Source organism: Cannabis sativa, chromosome 1, assembly GCF_029168945.1.
Source record: "Cannabis sativa cultivar Pink pepper isolate KNU-18-1 chromosome 1, ASM2916894v1, whole genome shotgun sequence".
In the NCBI taxonomy this organism is placed as follows: Eukaryota; Viridiplantae; Streptophyta; class Magnoliopsida; order Rosales; family Cannabaceae; genus Cannabis; species Cannabis sativa.
In genome coordinates, this window is record NC_083601.1 from 64,373,885 (window position 1) to 64,392,690 (window position 18,806).

The following is an 18,806-nucleotide window of genomic DNA, read 5'->3' on the forward strand; positions in this document are numbered from 1 at the left end:
GATGGTAGAGAGTTAAGCGCTGATCTGATAGAGATGAGCTTAGTCGAATTTGATATTATTTTAGGAATGGATTTCCTATCTAAATATTCGGCGAGCATTGACTGTAAAAGGAAGATGGTGGTCTTCCAACCAGAAAGTGAAGAACCGTTTGTATTTGTGGGTTCAGTTCAGGGATCTCGGATCCCGGTGATTTCGGCTATGTCAGCGAGAGAATTGTTGCACGGCGGGTGCTTAGGGTTTCTGGCCGTGGTGGTGGACACCACTCGGCCAGATACCATTCGGCCAGAGGACATCAGAGTGGTTTGGGAATTTTTGGACGTTTTTCCCGAAGAACTTCCAGGGTTACCACCTCAGCGGGAGATTGACTTCGTGATTGACTTGGCACCAGGGGTGGATCCGGTTTCCAAAGCCCCGTATAGGATGGCTCCAGCTGAACTTAAGGAATTAAAGATTCAGCTCCAAGGGTTGCTTGACATAGGGTTCATTCGGCCCAGTGTGTCACCCTGGGGAGCCCCGGTTTTGTTCGTCAAGAAGAAGGATGGATCTATGAGGATGTGCATCAACTACAGAGAATTGAACAAGCTGATGGTGAAGAATAAATATCCATTACCTAGGATCGATGACTTGTTCGATCAACTTCAGGGGAAGACGATCTTTTCTAAGATTGATCTCCGTTCGGGTTATCATCAGTTGAAAATCCGAGAGGAGGACATTCCGAAGACGGCTTTCCGCACTAGGTATGGACATTACGAGTTTCTGGTTATGTCATTCGGACTAACCAATGCTCCTGCAGCATTCATGGACCTGATGAATAGAGTATTCAAGGATTTCCTCGATATCTGTGTGATTGTGTTTATCGACGACATCCTCGTGTACTCTCAATCAGAAGAGGAGCATGAGTTACATCTTCAGATGGTACTGCAACGACTTCGAGAACATAAGCTTTACGCCAAGTTCAAGAAATGTGAGTTCTGGTTGTCTCAGGTGTCCTTCCTAAGGCACATTGTGAGTAAAGATGGGATCAAGGTGGATCCCGGGAAGATTGAATCCGTCAGGGATTGGCCGAGACCGAAGACAGTGACAGAGATCAGAAGCTTCTTGGGATTAGCTGGGTACTACCGTAGGTTCGTGGAGGGGTTCTCCAAAATTTCAATGCCCCTAACCGAGCTTACAAAGAAAAATCAGAGATTTATTTGGTCAGATAAGTGCGAAGCTAGCTTTCAGGAGCTGAAACAGAGATTGATTACTGCACCGGTACTAGCTTTGCCTTCGGACAAGGAGAAGTTCGTAGTCTACTGTGACGCATCCAAACAGGGTTTGGGGTGTGTATTGATGCAAGCCGACCGGGTTATCGCTTATGCCTCCCGTCAGTTAAAGGATTATGAGCAGCGATACCCGACTCATGATTTAGAATTGGCCGCAGTGGTTTTTGCACTGAAGATTTGGCGGCATTACCTTTATGGGGAGAAGTGTGAGATCTATACCGACCATAAAAGTCTCAAGTATTTCTTTACTCAGAAAGATTTGAACATGAGACAAAGGCGTTGGTTGGAATTAGTGAAGGATTACGATTGCGAGATCCTCTATCATCCCGGAAAAGCCAATGTAGTGGCCGATGCCCTGAGCAGAAAGGGTCCCGGGAAAGTAGCTAGCATGGTTCAGATCTCACCCCACCTAGCTGAGGATATGGTTAGATCCAGCATTGAGTTTGTGGTAGGTCAGCTTCACAACTTGACGCTGCAATCTGATCTATTAGAAAGAATAAAAGTCGCTCAGATGACAGATCCGGAGTTAGTGAAAATCCGAGATGAGGTGTTGGCTGGTCAAGCCAAGGACTTTTCAGTGTCAGATAGTGGGATGCTTTTGTATAAAGCCAGGGTTTGTGTTCCGAGCAGTGTGGAACTTAGAAATGAGATCTTTGAGGAGGCTCATTCTACCCCATATTCTCTGCATCCCGGCACCACCAAGATGTACCAAGATTTGAAACCGTACTTCTGGTGGAGCGGTATGAAGAAGAATTTGGTAGAATTCGTATCGAGATGCCTCACTTGTCAGCAGATCAAGGCTGAACATCAGAGACCAGCAGGGTTGTTGCAGCCTCTAACCCTACCAGAATGGAAATGGGAGGATATTACGATGGATTTTGTGGTCGGGTTACCTAGGACCACGGGTTTATTTGATTCCATCTGGGTAGTAGTGGATCGATTTACGAAATCTGCTCATTTTCTGCCGGTTAGAACAACATTTACAGTAGATCAGTTGGCAGAGTTATATGTCAGAGAGATAGTGAGACTTCACGGGGTACCGAAGTCTATAGTTTCGGACAGGGATCCGAAGTTTACCTCCAAATTTTGGCAAAGTTTGCAACGGGCAATGGGTACAAAGCTAAAATTTAGTACAGCATTCCATCCTCAGACAGATGGTAAGTCCGAAAGGACAATTCAGATATTGGAGGATATGTTGAGAGCCTGTGTCATGGACTTTGAAGGCTCATGGAGTAAGTATCTACCGTTGATAGAATTCTCTTACAACAACAGTTATCAGAGTACGATAGGGATGGCTCCCTATGAACTGTTGTACGGTAGGAAATGCAGATCCCCTATCCACTGGGATGAGACAGGGGAGAGGAAATACTTAGGTCCTGAGTCAAGATAAATGGACCAATGAGGCGATAGAGAAGATAAAAGCTAGAATGCTTGCCTCACAGAGCAGACAGAAGAGTTACGCAGATCCGAAACGCAGAGATGTTGAGTTCCGAGTAGGGGACCATGTGTTTTTACGGGTATCTCCGATGAAGGGGATTAAACGTTTCGGGAAAAGAGGCAAGTTATGCCCTAGATTTACAGGACCTTTCGAGATTCTCGAGAAGATAGGTCAAGTGGCATATCGGTTAGCATTGCCTCCACCTTGTCGGCGGTGTACAACGTATTCCATGTCTCGATGTTGAGAAAATACGTTTCGTACCCCTCTCATATACTCGGTTATGAGAGTCTTCACTTCGGCCGTACATGACCTATGAGGAACAACCGGTGCATCCCGGATAGAAAGGATAAAGTCCTTCGGAATAAGACCATAGCATTGGTCAAGGTTCTCTGGAGAAACAGTAAGGTGGAAGAAGCCACCTGGGAGCTAGAGTCAGATATGAGAGCTCAATATCCAGAGTTATTCAGGTTAGATTTCGGGGACGAAATCCTTTTTAAGGGGGGGATAGTTGTAAAGCCCGCTTAGTTAATTTGGAAATTATCAGTTGATTGTGATTAATTATGAAATTATTTATAGCTATTTAAATAATTTATTACTGTTATGTATGGAATTCAGAAATGCATGATTATGTTATCAGTAGTTTTTATATGTTGCATTTCCGGTGTTCGGTATTTTGGAACTCGGCGTTTGGCTCAGTAGAAATCACAACTTAGTATGTTAGTAATTTGGGGACGGGTTTTAGACATTGGGAATGTCGGGAATGGCCGGGAATTTAGAATGTCCCAAAAATACCCCTTTAGTATGATTTATGTGATTTTATGGTGGAGGGGCAAAATGGTCTTTTTGCCCCATTAGTGTTTTGTCTTTTAGTGACTTTTATTTGAAAATTAAATGTTTAATTTTTAGTATTATTTGGCTGAAATAAGGGTTATGTAATGGGGGTTAATTCATTTTATCAAAAATTTCAAAGTTTAGAAAAAATTAGAAAATTGGAAACTTTTTCTCTCTTTTCTCTCTCTCTTTTTTCGGCTGAAAGCTTGGGGTTCAAGGGTTGATTTTTCTTCAATTCGCAAGCTAGTTTCATCCAATCTAAGTGTTCTTCAAATCTTTGGTAAGTTTCTAACCTTTTCTTGTTGTAATTTCTTGAAAAAAATGATGAAAATGGTGATGCATGCTTGAGGTTTTGATGTTGTTGCTGCTGGTTATTGTTGTTGTTGTTTCTGTGTTTAAAGTGTTGAATTCAGTAGGTTTGATGAGATTGAATTGCATGCTTAAGTTCTTGTTCTAGTTGGTTAGATGCTTATGTGAAAAAGTTATGAATTTTTGAAAGAAATGGTTCAAATTGTTGCTGTGAAGTTGCTGGATATTCTTAGTTGTTTTCAGAGGCTTAATTATGCATGATTTAGTAGATTCTAGCTTGTTTGAATGCTTGATTGTGGGAATTGCTCAAGCTTGAGTTTAGAACTCAAAGCTTGAGCTTTAATGGTGATTTTTGCATCCGTGAATTCCGGGTTAGTTTGATGCCTGTGGATGCATTCTTTGGGGTATTTAGAGCAGTGTCCGGAAGGTTTGGATTGATTTGGGTAAGAATTGATCAAGTTAGGAATTTTTGAAAAATTCTGCGAGGAACCGAAATTCCGGTTGTGCAACCGAATTCCGGATGGGTGTCCAAGAATTCCCGGAACCGAATTCCGGTTGGGCAACCTGGCCTACCTATTGGGGAATTTTCCGAAACCCTAGTTTTCCTCGTTTTTATGTTTTTAGGGGTATTGCCATGCTTTTTATCGATAGTGGAAACTTTTAGTTCCAAGTTTTAGTCCCCGGGAAGTGATTTAGCGTGTCACTTATAAATACAGTTGTGATTTTTATGGTTTTGGAGCCGCAATCCGCCGCTCTCGCCTTTCGTTCCCAAAGTTGACCCGCACACCGAAATCTAATCCGTAAGATTAGTATAACAGTATGCATATGTAGATTACATGTTTAGCGTGCATGTAGGAAGCACCGCTAGATTACATTAGTTATGTATATAGGCTTCGAACCATCCAACCCCGTCACGCTCGGTACGAGCCGGGAGTATGACCGCACGGAGTATGACCGGCTCGACCGATCAGTGACATTTGGTTGGTGGTTCGGCTATTGACCTATCCCGTCGGTACAGCCGGAGTATGACCGACGGCGGAGTATGACCGGCTCGACCGATCAGGAGGATACTTGTCAATAGTACCGTCCCTACGAACGTTCAAAACTCAGTACCATGTTGGACATGGCAAGAAGTGGCTCGGCACCATGTTGGACATGGCGATGGCGGACTCGCATCGTGTTGGACACGGCAGTTAGAATTATGTATGATATTATTATGCTTTTCTTACTGAGTCTGTCGACTCACAGTTTACGTTTATGTGTAGGTAAAGGCAAGGCTATAGCTGATGGACCGTGAGCGAGCTTATGAGATTGTACATGTCGGGGCGGTTAGGCCTGGAGCGTACGATCCTCGGGACAGCAAGGCTGAATTTTTGTAACTGGTCGTTAGACGACTTTTATTTTGATGTAACAGTTAAACAGTTAAACTTTTTGTAAATATTTTTTTATAATCGGGATCCCGAGTCTTTTGTAATATGGTTTATGAGTTTAATTAAAAAGCAAAATTTTAATTAATCACGTTTTTCCATAAACCTCGTTGATTAGCAACGAGCTGCACAGTACGTTTAAAAATCACGTAATACGCCTAAGGTAGTTAGGGTGTTACATATAACGTATACAATTATAAAAAAAAAATAACTAAATTATTTTTTTAAATACCAAAACAGATAAAAATGCATCAGTATACCACATTATAAAATTTTCCTATAAATTATTATAAATTTCTAAAAAAATATATATAATATTAATCTAAATATTTACAATATGTGGGCATCATTCTATAAAATAGTGTATGGATACATTTTTTTTTTTTTTAGAATACATTCTAAAATTCCCCTATAATTATTAGCTCTTAGTCACAAGACACCAATTAATTAATTTTTTTTTTAAAATGGAATTACTTTAAATTTAACAATACTAATAAAAATTAAATGAATGGACAGTGACAATGTAAAATTTGTAAAGGCGAGTTCTATTTACACCCCACAAAATGATAAGTACACCCCATTATTAAAAAAAAATATAAACTTAAATAACTTTTAAAAATTACTCTTAATATTTTTTTAAAAAAAAATTTCTCACATTATTTTATGTTAATTTCAATACTTATTTTGATTTTATTTTCATAATTTTTTCTAAGTCATGTATATATATTTATTTTTTCTAAAAAAATTTTATATAATTTTTTATTTTAATTTTTTCCTCATAATATTTAAAATATAATTTATTTTTGTTTGATAGGTGTATTTTTTAAAAATATGAATTGGAAAAAAAAATTAAAAAATTTTAGTACAATTAAAAATATAAATTTTATATAAAATAAAAATTATTAAAATGAGGATGTCTTTAAAAAATGTTGGGGTGTAAATAAAATTTCTCAGGTAAATAATAAAAGATGATTGAGAGGACAAATATGCCCCTCACACAAAAATTCTGGCAGCCAATCATTGGGGACAGCTCCTCAAGCACTAATTGTTGACAGCATATTTACAGTTTAAGCCTTTAAAACTCCAACACCACCATTGATTCATCCGCCCCCTCATTTTAAATACAGCTTAACCTTAGTTTTAGTCTACAATGCAAATAAATTAACAATATTAATTAAAATAATCCACATTTTCTTAAACTGCTCACATGAAAACCCCCCACCTCCTCCGGCCAAAAACTAAATAATTATTTACCTAAACCTATTAATTAATTAAATTTTAATATTTAATTAGTATTTCTTAATCCGTATCCATCCCAGTCCTTCCTTCCTTCCTATAGGTTATTATTATATATATAAAAAATAATAATAATATTTTCAAATTTGGGAAAAAAAAAAAGCGAGATTAGGAAGGAAGGCAAAGGAAAATTCTAATAAGAGTGATTGTTTTGTTTGCTTCTCTTTGGGGAAATTTCGGGACCGAAGCCACACAGGGTGCGGAGCTGAAACGGCGTCGTTTTCTCTGGGGTTACCGGCGGCGATGGGCGATGATAAGACATCGTCGATTGTAATGGCCAACAGAGACAGAGAGCGAGATCGCGAGCTTCTTATTCCCGTCGCTGACTCTCCTCACGATGAGCCTTCTTCTAAACCCTCTTCTTCTTCATCCTCGTCTCATCACCCCGGTCGCGAGGTAATTTTCACTCATTTGGATTTCAGTTGCACGATTGATCGATTTGATTTGATTTATTTTTTTAGTTCTGTTTGGATTGCCGAATTTTGTAGAATTGCAGGGAAGATTAGAGTTCTGTAGTTTTTTTTTTTTTGATCGTGGATTTGGTAATGGGAAAGCTTCTTTGATTGTCTGTGTCCGAGTCATAGTTTTTAGCTGTGTTTGACTTGACCTAGTACATTTCATTCTCATTTTTGTAGTGAATTGATATGCAAAACTTAGATTCGCTTGGTTTGCAGCTTGTTTTGTAGTTGTATTTACTTTTGATGAGGATTGAAATTTAAAGCGTGCTGGAATTAGAAGGGTCATTCGGATTTCACACTAGACTCTAGTAGAAAGATTTATATAAGGAAATAAAGGGTTTATTGTTATTTATCATTTTAATTGGTGTGTGTTGCTTTAAAACTTAATTCAACTGGATTTTAGCGTTGTTTAGAAAGTTAAGTGTAATAATAAGGGTTAAACAAAATTATGCCCGGTGAACGATCACTGATTCTATTTTTCTTTTATTGCATTTTGGTCGATTCAAGTGATCGATTTTGAGAAATATGATGCATACATGTTTAAATAAGTCCATGACACATCATTTATGCATGTCCTGTTTTCTTAAATCTCTTTGTAACCTGATTTTTTCTGATTATACATGCATTTGTGTATCTGTCTTGTATATCTAACTCTTGCTCAACTTTGTTATGTCACTTGTAGACTTTTAGCAAAGTCGTTAGAAGCTGGGCGTCAAAAAAGTTCATGACAGGATGGTGCGCTTTTCTTCTTCATCTTTTAATTATATTCGAGTCTTTTACTTAATAGGGTTTAGACATTGGACGTGGATAATTTATCTGCATGTAAAATTCGAAGACTAATGTTCTGCAACCACCATTACCACTACACTGCTACTACAGCCAACCTTACAAACAACTGCTACTGCCACTAAAGTTTTGTACTGTACCCTATATATTTTTCTAGCCAAAAATCATACAAACAAAGTTCTCATGATTTTGAAAATTAAGCTCTTTAATCTTTAGGCTTGGGGCGTGCCCTTCATCTATGCATATTTAATTGTATTATATACATAGGTTGTTGGTTTTAGACAGAGTGGAGTTAAAGTTATTATTGGAATTCTGTTTTATTAAATGCAATAGTTATGCTAATATTCAGAGTGGCTCTCTCAAAGTCTCACTGTATTAAAAAAAAAAAAAGTTTGTACTGTATTTATGTTTTATGATTGGTAATGGAGGTGGCTGCTATTAAAGTTAGCTGTACAATTATGTCATTCTTTTTATACAAATATGATTTGACTCAGTATGTAGCTGCAGAAATTGTTATTTTAATAAAGAACACCCATTTGTTTAGTTATGGATTTTCTTCTCTTTGCTGTTGTATTATATTTTAACTCTTTGCTTTGTTTGCAGTGTGATCTTATTTCCAATAGCTATAACTTTCTATATTACATGGTGGTTTATTCACTTTGTGGACGGTTTTTTCTCACCAATTTATGCTCAACTTGGAATTGATATTTTTGGTAAGCATGTCCACTATCTGGCAGTATGTTCTGTTCTCCGTTCTTTATATTTGTTTATTATGAAAAACATTACTCAAATACATTTGTTTTGGTCAAATTTACTTCTGTTGACTTGTAATGTTGTTAATGAGTTCTCTCATGGGTCAGGAATAGTAAATGAACAATTTTGTATGCTTAAGATTATTTTATTAATATGCCACGTTTTATTAGAGTGGCCTAAAAATGTTTTCTGTAGTATTGAAACCGAATATTCTCCTGATATCTTATAGCCTCTTATTTTATTCTCTCTCTACGTTTAATGATTTACCTCTCCATCTTACTTTATACACCTACAACCGAATTCCCTGAGCTAGAACGTATCTCTTCATGTCTTGTAGAATCTAATATTGTCATCATCGTGATAGTTTCACTTGGCAATTCTTCTGGCTTTACTGAGTATTTAATTAATTATGTCACTTTGACATTGGCATCAGGTCTTGGATTTGTAACTTCCATAACATTCATCTTCTTGGTTGGGGTGTTCATGTCATCATGGTTGGGTGCTTCGGTCCTAAATCTTGGGGAGTGGTTTATCAAACGGATGCCTTTTGTTCGTCATATCTACAATGCTTCCAAGCAGATTAGTTCTGCCATATCCCCAGGTCTGCTACATATTACTATAACTTGTTATTTTAATTAAACTAACAAAGTGAGGTACGCTGGCTGGAATGCAGTCTACATAATAAATGGCTTCACAATTTCAGATCAAAATACACAAGCTTTCAAGGAGGTTGCTATCATTAGACATCCACGTATCGGTGAATATGCATTTGGATTCATCACTTCATCTGTTGTTCTGCAGGTTTGTTTATCATTTTTGTGTTTTCTGGAACTATAATCATATCTAGACTACCTTTAGTTGAATATATTCCCTTATGGTGGTGATTACATTTTTTTTGCTTATGATTTTTTACATTGTCTTAATAATTCCTTGATTTCAATTTTTAAGCAAACAAGATCATATGCATACAGACTTCTTACCAATGTACTTGATTGTAAGCTTGCACTACATACTACCAAATCACCAATTCTTAGGCTTAATTTGCTTTTCATTTAAGTGTTCTTTTGAGGTCAGTGTTTCATATGTGAAACTTGCTTCAGCTCTGTAAAGTAATTGCATTAATTCCTTGAATATGTTTGATTAGCCAGGTTTAACTTTTGCCACCTAGAGTGTACTTCTTTTTCTTCTGAAAATAAAGACTACTTTACGTCCTACTTTCTGTCTAGTGTAAAGAGTTGGGCATGCCATTTTATTTCTTAATGATGTGTTAGAAATTGAGGTTGTGATTTGTGAGAATGAATATTGGTGCCTAACAAGTTTTAATAGATTACATGGATTCATTTATTTGAATATTACCAATTAGTAATCACTTGAGTTTTTTTCCCTGATGCAGAATTATTCCGGAGAGGAGGAGCTATGCTGTGTTTATGTGCCGACCAACCATTTATACATTGGTGATATATTCCTCGTGAACGCCAACGATGTTATAAGGCCAAATTTATCAGTTAGAGAAGGAATTGGTCAGTACTTTGATTTTAATATTTTTATTATATCTAGACTGTTTGAGGATAAATAATGATTATCTCTTTATAACTGATAAAATTAGAATTGCACATTATCTATTCTTACTACGATACATACCTTTCCGGATCTCAGTTTTAGGACTCTCTAATGCCCATACCCTCATTAGATGCCTTATTCTTAATAGTGTGTACAAAACATCTTCCTTAATATACTATCAGTTTCCAGTTATTTTTGATTGTTACTTCTGCTGCTGCATAAAGCACAGGAGTTAAGTATGACCTCAAAAGTGAACAAAATCTTGGTTTACCATTAATTAAAACAACGTTCACAGAGATTCTCCCTTGTGTTTTTCTCAAATGCAGAAATTGTCGTTTCCGGAGGCATGTCGATGCCCCAGATGCTGTCAACTGTTGATCAACAGATTTCACCAGCTGATAGAAGTAGTAGACCTAACAGAAGCTGAGTGAAGACGTTAGCTGTAGCAGATATGTTTGCTTATATATCTCTTGGGTTTCTTTCATTGAGTCCTCAGAAAGGCCTGGCAACCAATTTGTTGTTTGTGCTAATTTGATTTGATCAGATTGTCAAATTTTTGGTTGTTGTAATGTATTCTGATGACACCTGTAACATCGTTTGTCATGTTAGTGTAGAAATATTTTCTTGGAAATATAGTTTTGTTGATGATACTGGATTGTAATAGGCAATTCCATTTCAAAATTCTTTTGTTTAATATTTATTTATTTTTGCTGGATCTGATTCTTTTAGGCAAAAGTCATTTTGTAGTATTTGTACATGTGAACTTCTTAGTACGTTTATTAGGGACGATAAAGAACTGGTTGTGTAGTACCTGTACTAGTAGTAGTGTGATTATTCTATACTTGTAAGGTGACTTTCTGTTCGACTTTGGTGGAAATACTTTTATTATGGCAAATGCCCAGGAACCCTTACTCACAAAAAACAAACAAAATAGTGATTATTCACCATACAAAGGAACCAAAAAAAGAAGAGGAACTCTTTTTCATTGAAGTCAGAAAATAACAGTACCGAGAATTCATAGATGAGCTGGTTTGTATAGGAGGTAAAATAGGAAAGAAAAATACGTTTCATACCAATGTTCACTTCCCATAATGTCTTACTAAGTTTCATAAATATATTCAATGAAGATTAGCTAGAGACTCAGATATTCATCGGAGGGGTATAGTGAGCCTTTTATGATGATGATTATGATGCTTTCCAGCTTTAAAGTAAGCATACTTTTAAACATGTTACAAATAAATTAAATGAATCCTTTGCATTATTATTGTTCCTCAGTAGGTACACATAAAATATGTAATTATCCCGATTCCCAAATGGGTATTTTTTTTTTAGTATGGGTGAAAATCAACCTCCCCAGCTAAAAAATGGTGAAATTTTCCATCAACTTCAATTATGCTACTTCCAGCAGTCTTAACAACGCCTGAACTATTCATCATACTTCTCCATTTATTAGCTTCTTCCCATTTACCACAAGATGCATATAAGTTAGAGATCATCATGTATTCCCCATCACTCAACTGATTATTACGACCATCATTATTAGCCTTGTCAAAGATTAAATTTATCACTTTCTCCCCAGTGTGAAGGTCCTGATGAATCACACAAGAACTAAGCAAAGCACCCAATATGGAATCTCCCGGTTTAAACGGCATCGTTTCAATAATCCGAAAGGCTCTGTCAAGAAATTTAGCCCTGCTTAAAAGATCAACAATGCATCCATAATGCTCTATCTTTGGAGTGATTTTGAAATCCCTTTCCATACACTCAAACAACTCACATCCCTCTTCTACCAAACCTGCATGGCTACATGCACTTAACAAGCCAATAAAAGTAATATCATCCGGCTTCATAGAATTCTCTCTCATTTCGTCGAACAATTTCAAAGCCGCTTCACCATAACCATGGAGAGCAAGTCCAGAGATCATGGCATTCCAACAATAAACATCCTTATGTTCAAATTTATAGAACACTTCTAAGGAGTTCTGTATGCTACCACACTTGGCATACATATCTATCAGTGCAGTCACAACATGAGGAGTAAAGAACTGCCCATGTTTTCTCGCATAGAAGTCTATTTGAGTGCCTTTATCAAGGAATCTCAAATGGGCACAAGCGGATAAAGCAGCCGTCACTGATAAGTGATCCGGTTCAGAATTATTACCACTTCTCATTTCGTCGAACAAATCAATAGCTTCAGAATAGAGTTGATTTTGTACATAACCAGTAATCATTGTATTCCATGTGATAACATTTCTCAGCGGGGACTCCTCAAACAACGCATTCGCTTCAGCCATATGTCCAGCAATAACAAACGCAGATATCACCGAGTTCCACGAAACAACATCTCTAACAGGCATTTTATCGAACACTTGTCTAGCAGACTCAACTTGTTTCAAGCCTGCAAACCCAGCTAGGATTATATTATAGGAAGAAACATCTTTAACAGGCATTGAATCAAACAGATCCAATGCAATACCCATCTGGCCATTAGAGGCATACCCATCAATCATGGAGTTCCAAGCTACTAAATCTCTCTGAGACAATTTATCAAACACATTACGTGCATCTTCAACAAGTCCAACAGTAAAGTAGGCGTTGAGGAGAGCCGTTTGGACGAAAGCGTGATGGGAGTAGCCAGCTTTAATGGCCTGGGCATGGAGTCCAAACACAAAAGGAGCATGGGAGACAGTGGCCGCTGCCTTGAGAAGAATGGGGAACGTAAAATTATCAGGAAAAAGACCAAGTTTTTGCATGTGGGTATATGACCGAATAGCCTGCCATGGATTCCCCTTCGCCACTTGTCTCTTTATTAATTTGTTCCAATGACTTATTGCTGGGTCTCCGTTTGGAGAAGGTGAGATGCAAAAGAGATTACACGTGAAAACAGCCATATCAATGTAAAGAAACACTTTTTCATTAATTGGATGTGCTGTGGATTTTAAATTATTAAATTACATTTGATCATTTCCTTTTATAGAATAATAATAAACTGAGATATATATTTTTTTTTGAGAAAATATATATATTTTTGAAACTATAATAAAGTGGTATGTAAAATGTAAAAATATAAATAATAACAAATAAAGACAGCCAAATATCTAAATCTTTATTTTACATTTTGTTATAGTTAAAAAAAGTGCGTATGTGTCTTTTTTTTTTTTTTTCCTTATTGGTTCAAATATATAATTTTAAACAATAAAATTTGTATTTAGAAGAGTCACACACAAACATACAATGATCTCCCATAAAAAAATTATTAATTATCTAACTTTCTAATTTTCTTTTTGAGGAAACTAACTTTATAAAATTAAGGTTGCAAATTATTCAAAAATAAATAGCTAATTAGGATTTATTTTAGGAAATTTGACTTGAACTAAATTATACCTCTAATTTTTTAATTTGTTAAAAATATTTCTTAAACTGTATTAAGAATGTTGAATTGAAGGACTTTTATGATGTTCTGTTCCATTTCAATTTCATTAACGGAAAGTGCTATTGGACTCTGCACAATATAAAAAATAGATTACTATATGATCATTTCTCATAAATTAAGCAATGAGTTGTCCTATAAACTTTAACTTATTCAATACATAAAATTTCAACAAAATTAAAGACACACAAATACCCTGAAGACTATATATCCACATGTACGGCTATCTCATATGGGAAATTGTCATGTGATTTGCCGTTTAATGAAATAGAAAAGAATAAGACAAAAATTTGAAATAATAATATGTTTTAAAGAAGAATTAAGTGATATGTTATTTAGAATCATGCTCCATCTCAAAATCAATCGCATTTGATGAGTGGAGTAGTCATATTCTTATATGGCTTAATAGTTTTACATTTAATTCATGTAGGACAATATTTTTCAATATGTCAAAATACATTTCAAATCAAACCTACTTTCGTCATCTACTTACTCTACGCAACATAAATCAATACAATAAAAGGAGACAAATCATCCTTGTGTTATTCTATACAACACTACAATGGATTATGCAAAAAAAGATACACCTCTAATATATAGAAAAATGGTAAAAAAAAAAAAACATTTAAATAGATTCTCTATTATTCATTTTTTTACCACATTGCTACACTACGTTCTTGCACTTGTGATGATTATTCGAACTTTATGTTTAATAATATCTCTTTACTCATTTCTTTCCTAATTATTGAATATTTGATATAAATAAAAATAATCATAATACAATAAAAAGCCATTGTGAGGACTGAGGTTCTCAGTGATCAGAACAAAGACATTAGTTAAAAAGATGTCTACCTCTTCTTAGTTTTCCCATGTAAGAAACTTAGCATTTCTTAATATGATATATACATACAAACTAACATTACACTAAAATAAAAATTAAAAAAAAAGACTTTGTTTACAACTTGGCCAAAAATAGCAAAGAAAATTATTTTGTTACAATGCTGTGCTGAAATCAAACAAATACCTCTTCAATCAACCCAGTCAAGACAAGTTTCTCGATATCATTCACAACTTGTTCAGCTTCATCCAAAGAAAATCCAGTCTTCCAACCAGAATCCCAGATTCCATTCACAACTCCATTGCACATTAAGTCTCTCTCTAACATTGCATACAAACAATCCACAAGATCTTCACCACCAAGCTTTCTGTAAATGGCAAGACTCTCAATCCCTTTCATGACATCCTCAACCAACATCTCCATGGAGATGCTTATTCTTGATTTAGCTATGCATGGTAACAAAGGATAGATTGTTTGTGAGCCTTGAAAGCTTTTACGTTCCATGATTTCTTTTGCACATTCCAAAGGCAGTCTCAGTGTTTGAGCCTCAAAATCATCAATGCAAGATGTTTGACATTGAATGATGTTAGTACTGCTACTGTTGTTCATGTTCACATCGAAAAGCTCCTCTGCACAACTTTGAAAAGATAGACTACTCAATAGCACATCTCTCAAACTGGTTTCACTTATGGAAGTTTTGTCATATGTGATTTCACAAACATCTATGGTTTTGAGAGCTTCTTCATCTTCTTCTTTCTCTTCCTTTTTGGTGTCCATTTCATCGTTGGCGCTTGGTGTTGGTAATATGATTTCTAAAGGAGAAATCTTCCCTTCTTTGCCAAGCTCTACAAGGTGTAAGAATATGGTTGTCAGTCATTTAACATGACAGTATATACTTATATGCACATGTAATAAGGGGTTTTCTTACCTCTAATATGAGAACCAGAACTATCTATGCTCTCTTCTTCAAGGGGTTGATCCTCAAGTTTAGGGAGTTGTTGCTCAAGAACACTACTGCTGACCCTTACTACATGACAATCAATTTCCCTGGTATCGTCCATCTTTTCATCTACTTCACGTACACAAGTTTCAGCCTGGATAAACAGAAGAGCTCATCAAGTTTTGAACAAACTTATTTTCTTTCTTTGACACAATATTTTCACCTCAACATAAGCTTTATATTGGAATTTAAACAAAAGACTTAGATTTGAGGTAGACTCACAACTGTTTTAGATGCTGTAGGCTTGTTCACAGGCTTGCCTTTCTTCAGGCGGTTCTTTCTTTGGTAAATGGAATTACAAGCTGCACCTTGTTCTGCATTTTTAATGGAACCTGGCTTGGTACTCGGTTGTCTAGATATTTCCTTCCTCCTTGCCATGTTTGATTCAGACTCCGGCTTTACCGCCTTATTTAAGGTTTTCTTGGCTTGAACTTGAGACTTTGGAACACTTCTAGTTTTCACCACATCTTTATCCAAAGATTTCTTGTTAGCAGTGGTCACCTTTAGTATGTTTTCATTAGCTCTATTGTCAATGTCCTCACTTTTTTGTTGCTTCTGGTTTACAGATTGATAGGCTTTCAACTTTACTACAACACTTGTTTCGTTTACACCAACTTCTTTGTGATCCACTGGAGTTTCAACTACTACTCTTTTATCTTTAGCTGCTTCCTCCTTAATCCCTCGAATTCTAGTCTCTTCTCCATTTGGTCTCCTGCTTACAACCATACCAGACTTCAAATTCCCATCTTTGTAGTTTATTCCTTTGGGATAAAGCTCTTGTTTTCTTCTCAATTTTCTCAGCATCTTTCTTCTGTACAAAGGGTCATCTTCTTCAAACACTGGTCTGTTTGTCTCCTTTGGTACCTGGAATGGAACTCTCAGAGGTTTCATAAGTACAATAGGTGGTGGTGGACCATTATCACTTAGTAGTCTCTGTCTGGAACGAGACACATTGAGATCATCCAAACAAGGCAGCTGAACCTCTTTTGCAGCTTTGCTACTACGCAAAAGTCCTTTATATTGCATGTTTTCAAGTATTTCATCCAAAGTCTTTCTCTCTGGATCAGTAGTCTTCTGAGCTCTGCATTGAGACGTTTTTACCTTTGGCTTGTCAATATCTAAGACGGGTTCAAGTTGGTTTGGTGTCTTCTTCTGTGGTGTAATTTGCAAAGGTTTCAAAGGGCATTCTTCCAAACCCATCAGCCTGGCTATCAAATTAAGACCTTTTGTTGTCTGAGGTGATACTGATGTAGAAGCAGTTGGGGAGTTAGTAGTGACACGAGCCATTGAAGATTGGCTAGTTGAGCTAGTTGCAGATGGAGACTCAGAAGTTGAAGCTGAGTCCAAATGAGGAAAATAGTGAGTCTTTTGATGATGATGCTTTCTAGCTTTTGGTAACAGATTTTGGCTCACAAGGCTTTCTTTTATAACCTTCTTAAGCTCCTCTGTTGAATTGCTAGGATACCCATCAACAGAAAGACGAGGCTTTTGATAACCTGTCACTGAAAAATGGTCTCTAAACTGATCTGAGCTTGTTCTTCTAATCCAAGGTTCATCATCTTCTTTTCCTCTTTCATTTTTCTCAATCTGTTTCTTCTTTAGGTGAGCCATGTACTGTGAAGCTTCTTGTAACTTTCCTAACATAACCAAAGAATCTTGAAGATCAAGAGCACCTTTTAACAAATCCTTTGCCATATCTTTAGATTGCCCATCAAACTTGACACCCTTAGTCCAAGAATCAATCATGTGGTTAAGTTTTTTGGCTCCTTTAGAGACCTCCATGAGTTGAAAAGCAGCTGGGCTATGAATTTCTTCTGGGATCTCTTTAGTAGATGATGCCATTATTATCTCCTCTAACTCTGGTTCGTAGTTCAAAGATGGTGTACTTAAGCTCTTCAACTTTCTTTGGCGTTCTCTCTTGTGATGATTCATTTTCTGAGAATATGATTTGGATTTTATGATTGTTCTACAACTAATTACTCCTTTAGGATCATTACATGTGACAAAAGACCTGTATATGGATGATCTTAGACCGTCTTGAGGCATATTCTCTGTCATAGAAAATTACATACATTGACTAAATCAGAAGCTGAGACCTCAGAATACTACTCTTAAACAATTAAAATTTTATCAATCCCAATACTAATTTAATTTCATAAAATAAAAAAACAAAAAATACTTACACGGGTTTGGATACACTAGTCAATCTTTTCCAAGATTTTCCACTGAGAGACATATATAATACTTCTTTGATTCTTTTTTTCACTAAAAGACACAAACATAAACAAAAATAAAATCAGTTGCCGCCGAGATAAATAAACAATCAAGTGATAATGTCATCAGAAAACGAAAAGAAGATTCTCTTTTCTAATACTTAAAAATAACTAATAGTCAACACTTAAAAATACTAAAAGAGATACTCTGTTTACAGATAATTCAGAGGGTGTGGAATTTTTTTCAAGAAAAATGTGAAGGAAAAAATGTGAAAGTAATTAAATCTAAAAATGTTGAGCACATTCATAATTTGTTAGCTTAAAAAAATGGTCTAAACTTCTATATAAACTCCAAACACAGTTTACCTGAGTTTTATACTTGTTTTTAAGAATTGTGTTAAAACTTGAGTCTTCTCCTCCAAAACCCCACCAAACAAACTCAAAAACAGAACAATTGAAAAGAAAGAAAGAAAAGAAGAAAAAAAGCAGAGAGAAAAAAGTTGTTTAACCAACTCAAAATGAGCTAGCAGAGAGTTAAGTTAGATCCATGGAAGGAAAGCTGTTTAGTGGGTGCATTGACTTTGTGGAAACGTACCCTCTCTGAAACTTGATGGCTAAAAAGAGAGAGAAGAGGAAAGGGTGTGTGATTTGGTTGCTTTTCACAGACAAAGAAGATCATTAGGAGATCATGAGGTGCGACTAATTTGCAGTGTTAATATCTTATTTTAATTATTTTGTTTCGTACATTTTTGTTGCCAAGTTTCTACTTTCTAGAATAGAATGACCAAAAATCTATTCAAAAAAATTACTCAATACGGAATAGTGTGTGAGTGAGTCGGTACTGTTCTGATCTGTTGTGTTATTATTATTACCGTCATAAATCATGGTAGTTTACTTTTATTTAATGCACATAATATTTTGTTTAAAATGTTTTTGGATTTCATGTTCATCAGTATTTTTTTTTTTTTTTGATACTCTAAAATGTACGCTCGGTAGACCCCCTACTTTTTAATGAATACAAGAGTTTTGTAGTACAATTTTTTTTTCTATAATCGTGTAAATAAATTATAGGTAAACTTTTAGAAAAAATTTCGAAAATGTTTTTTATTTTATTTATATGTGTTAAATAACGAATTATTTATAATTTTTTTTATATTTGTACAATTAATTATTTTAAATTCTATATTTTTGATAAAAAAAAG

At 35.8% G+C, this 18,806-nt stretch overlaps 3 protein-coding genes across 3 annotated transcripts; 1 reads left to right on the forward strand and 2 right to left on the reverse strand.

The window, feature by feature from the left end:
* The first annotated feature begins 6,381 nt into the window (after positions 1–6,381).
* On the forward strand, positions 6,382–10,838 carry LOC115705426 (protein LIKE COV 1). The gene is made up of 7 exons (XM_030632760.2): positions 6,382–6,962; positions 7,707–7,759; positions 8,414–8,523; positions 8,997–9,164; positions 9,267–9,364; positions 9,957–10,083; positions 10,450–10,838. Exons 1-7 carry the CDS (start codon positions 6,810–6,812, stop codon positions 10,548–10,550), a joined length of 810 nt encoding a protein of 269 aa, XP_030488620.1. The 5' UTR covers positions 6,382–6,809; the 3' UTR covers positions 10,551–10,838.
* Positions 10,839–11,166: 328 nt separating this feature from the next.
* On the reverse strand, positions 11,167–13,186 carry LOC115705425 (pentatricopeptide repeat-containing protein At3g29230). Its single transcript, XM_030632759.2, has one exon. It carries the CDS (start codon positions 13,012–13,014, stop codon positions 11,452–11,454), a length of 1,563 nt encoding a protein of 520 aa, XP_030488619.1. The 5' UTR covers positions 13,015–13,186; the 3' UTR covers positions 11,167–11,451.
* A 1,182-nt stretch (positions 13,187–14,368) lies between these two features.
* On the reverse strand, positions 14,369–18,436 carry LOC115705437 (uncharacterized). Its single transcript, XM_030632773.2, has 5 exons — positions 17,971–18,436; positions 17,575–17,656; positions 15,614–17,442; positions 15,320–15,485; positions 14,369–15,236 (listed from the first exon to the last, which is right to left on the reverse strand). The coding sequence occupies exons 3-5, from the start codon at positions 17,435–17,437 to the stop codon at positions 14,566–14,568; spliced, it is 2,661 nt and encodes an 886-aa protein (XP_030488633.2). The 5' UTR covers positions 17,438–17,442; positions 17,575–17,656; positions 17,971–18,436; the 3' UTR covers positions 14,369–14,565.
* Between the last annotated feature and the right edge of the window lie 370 nt (positions 18,437–18,806).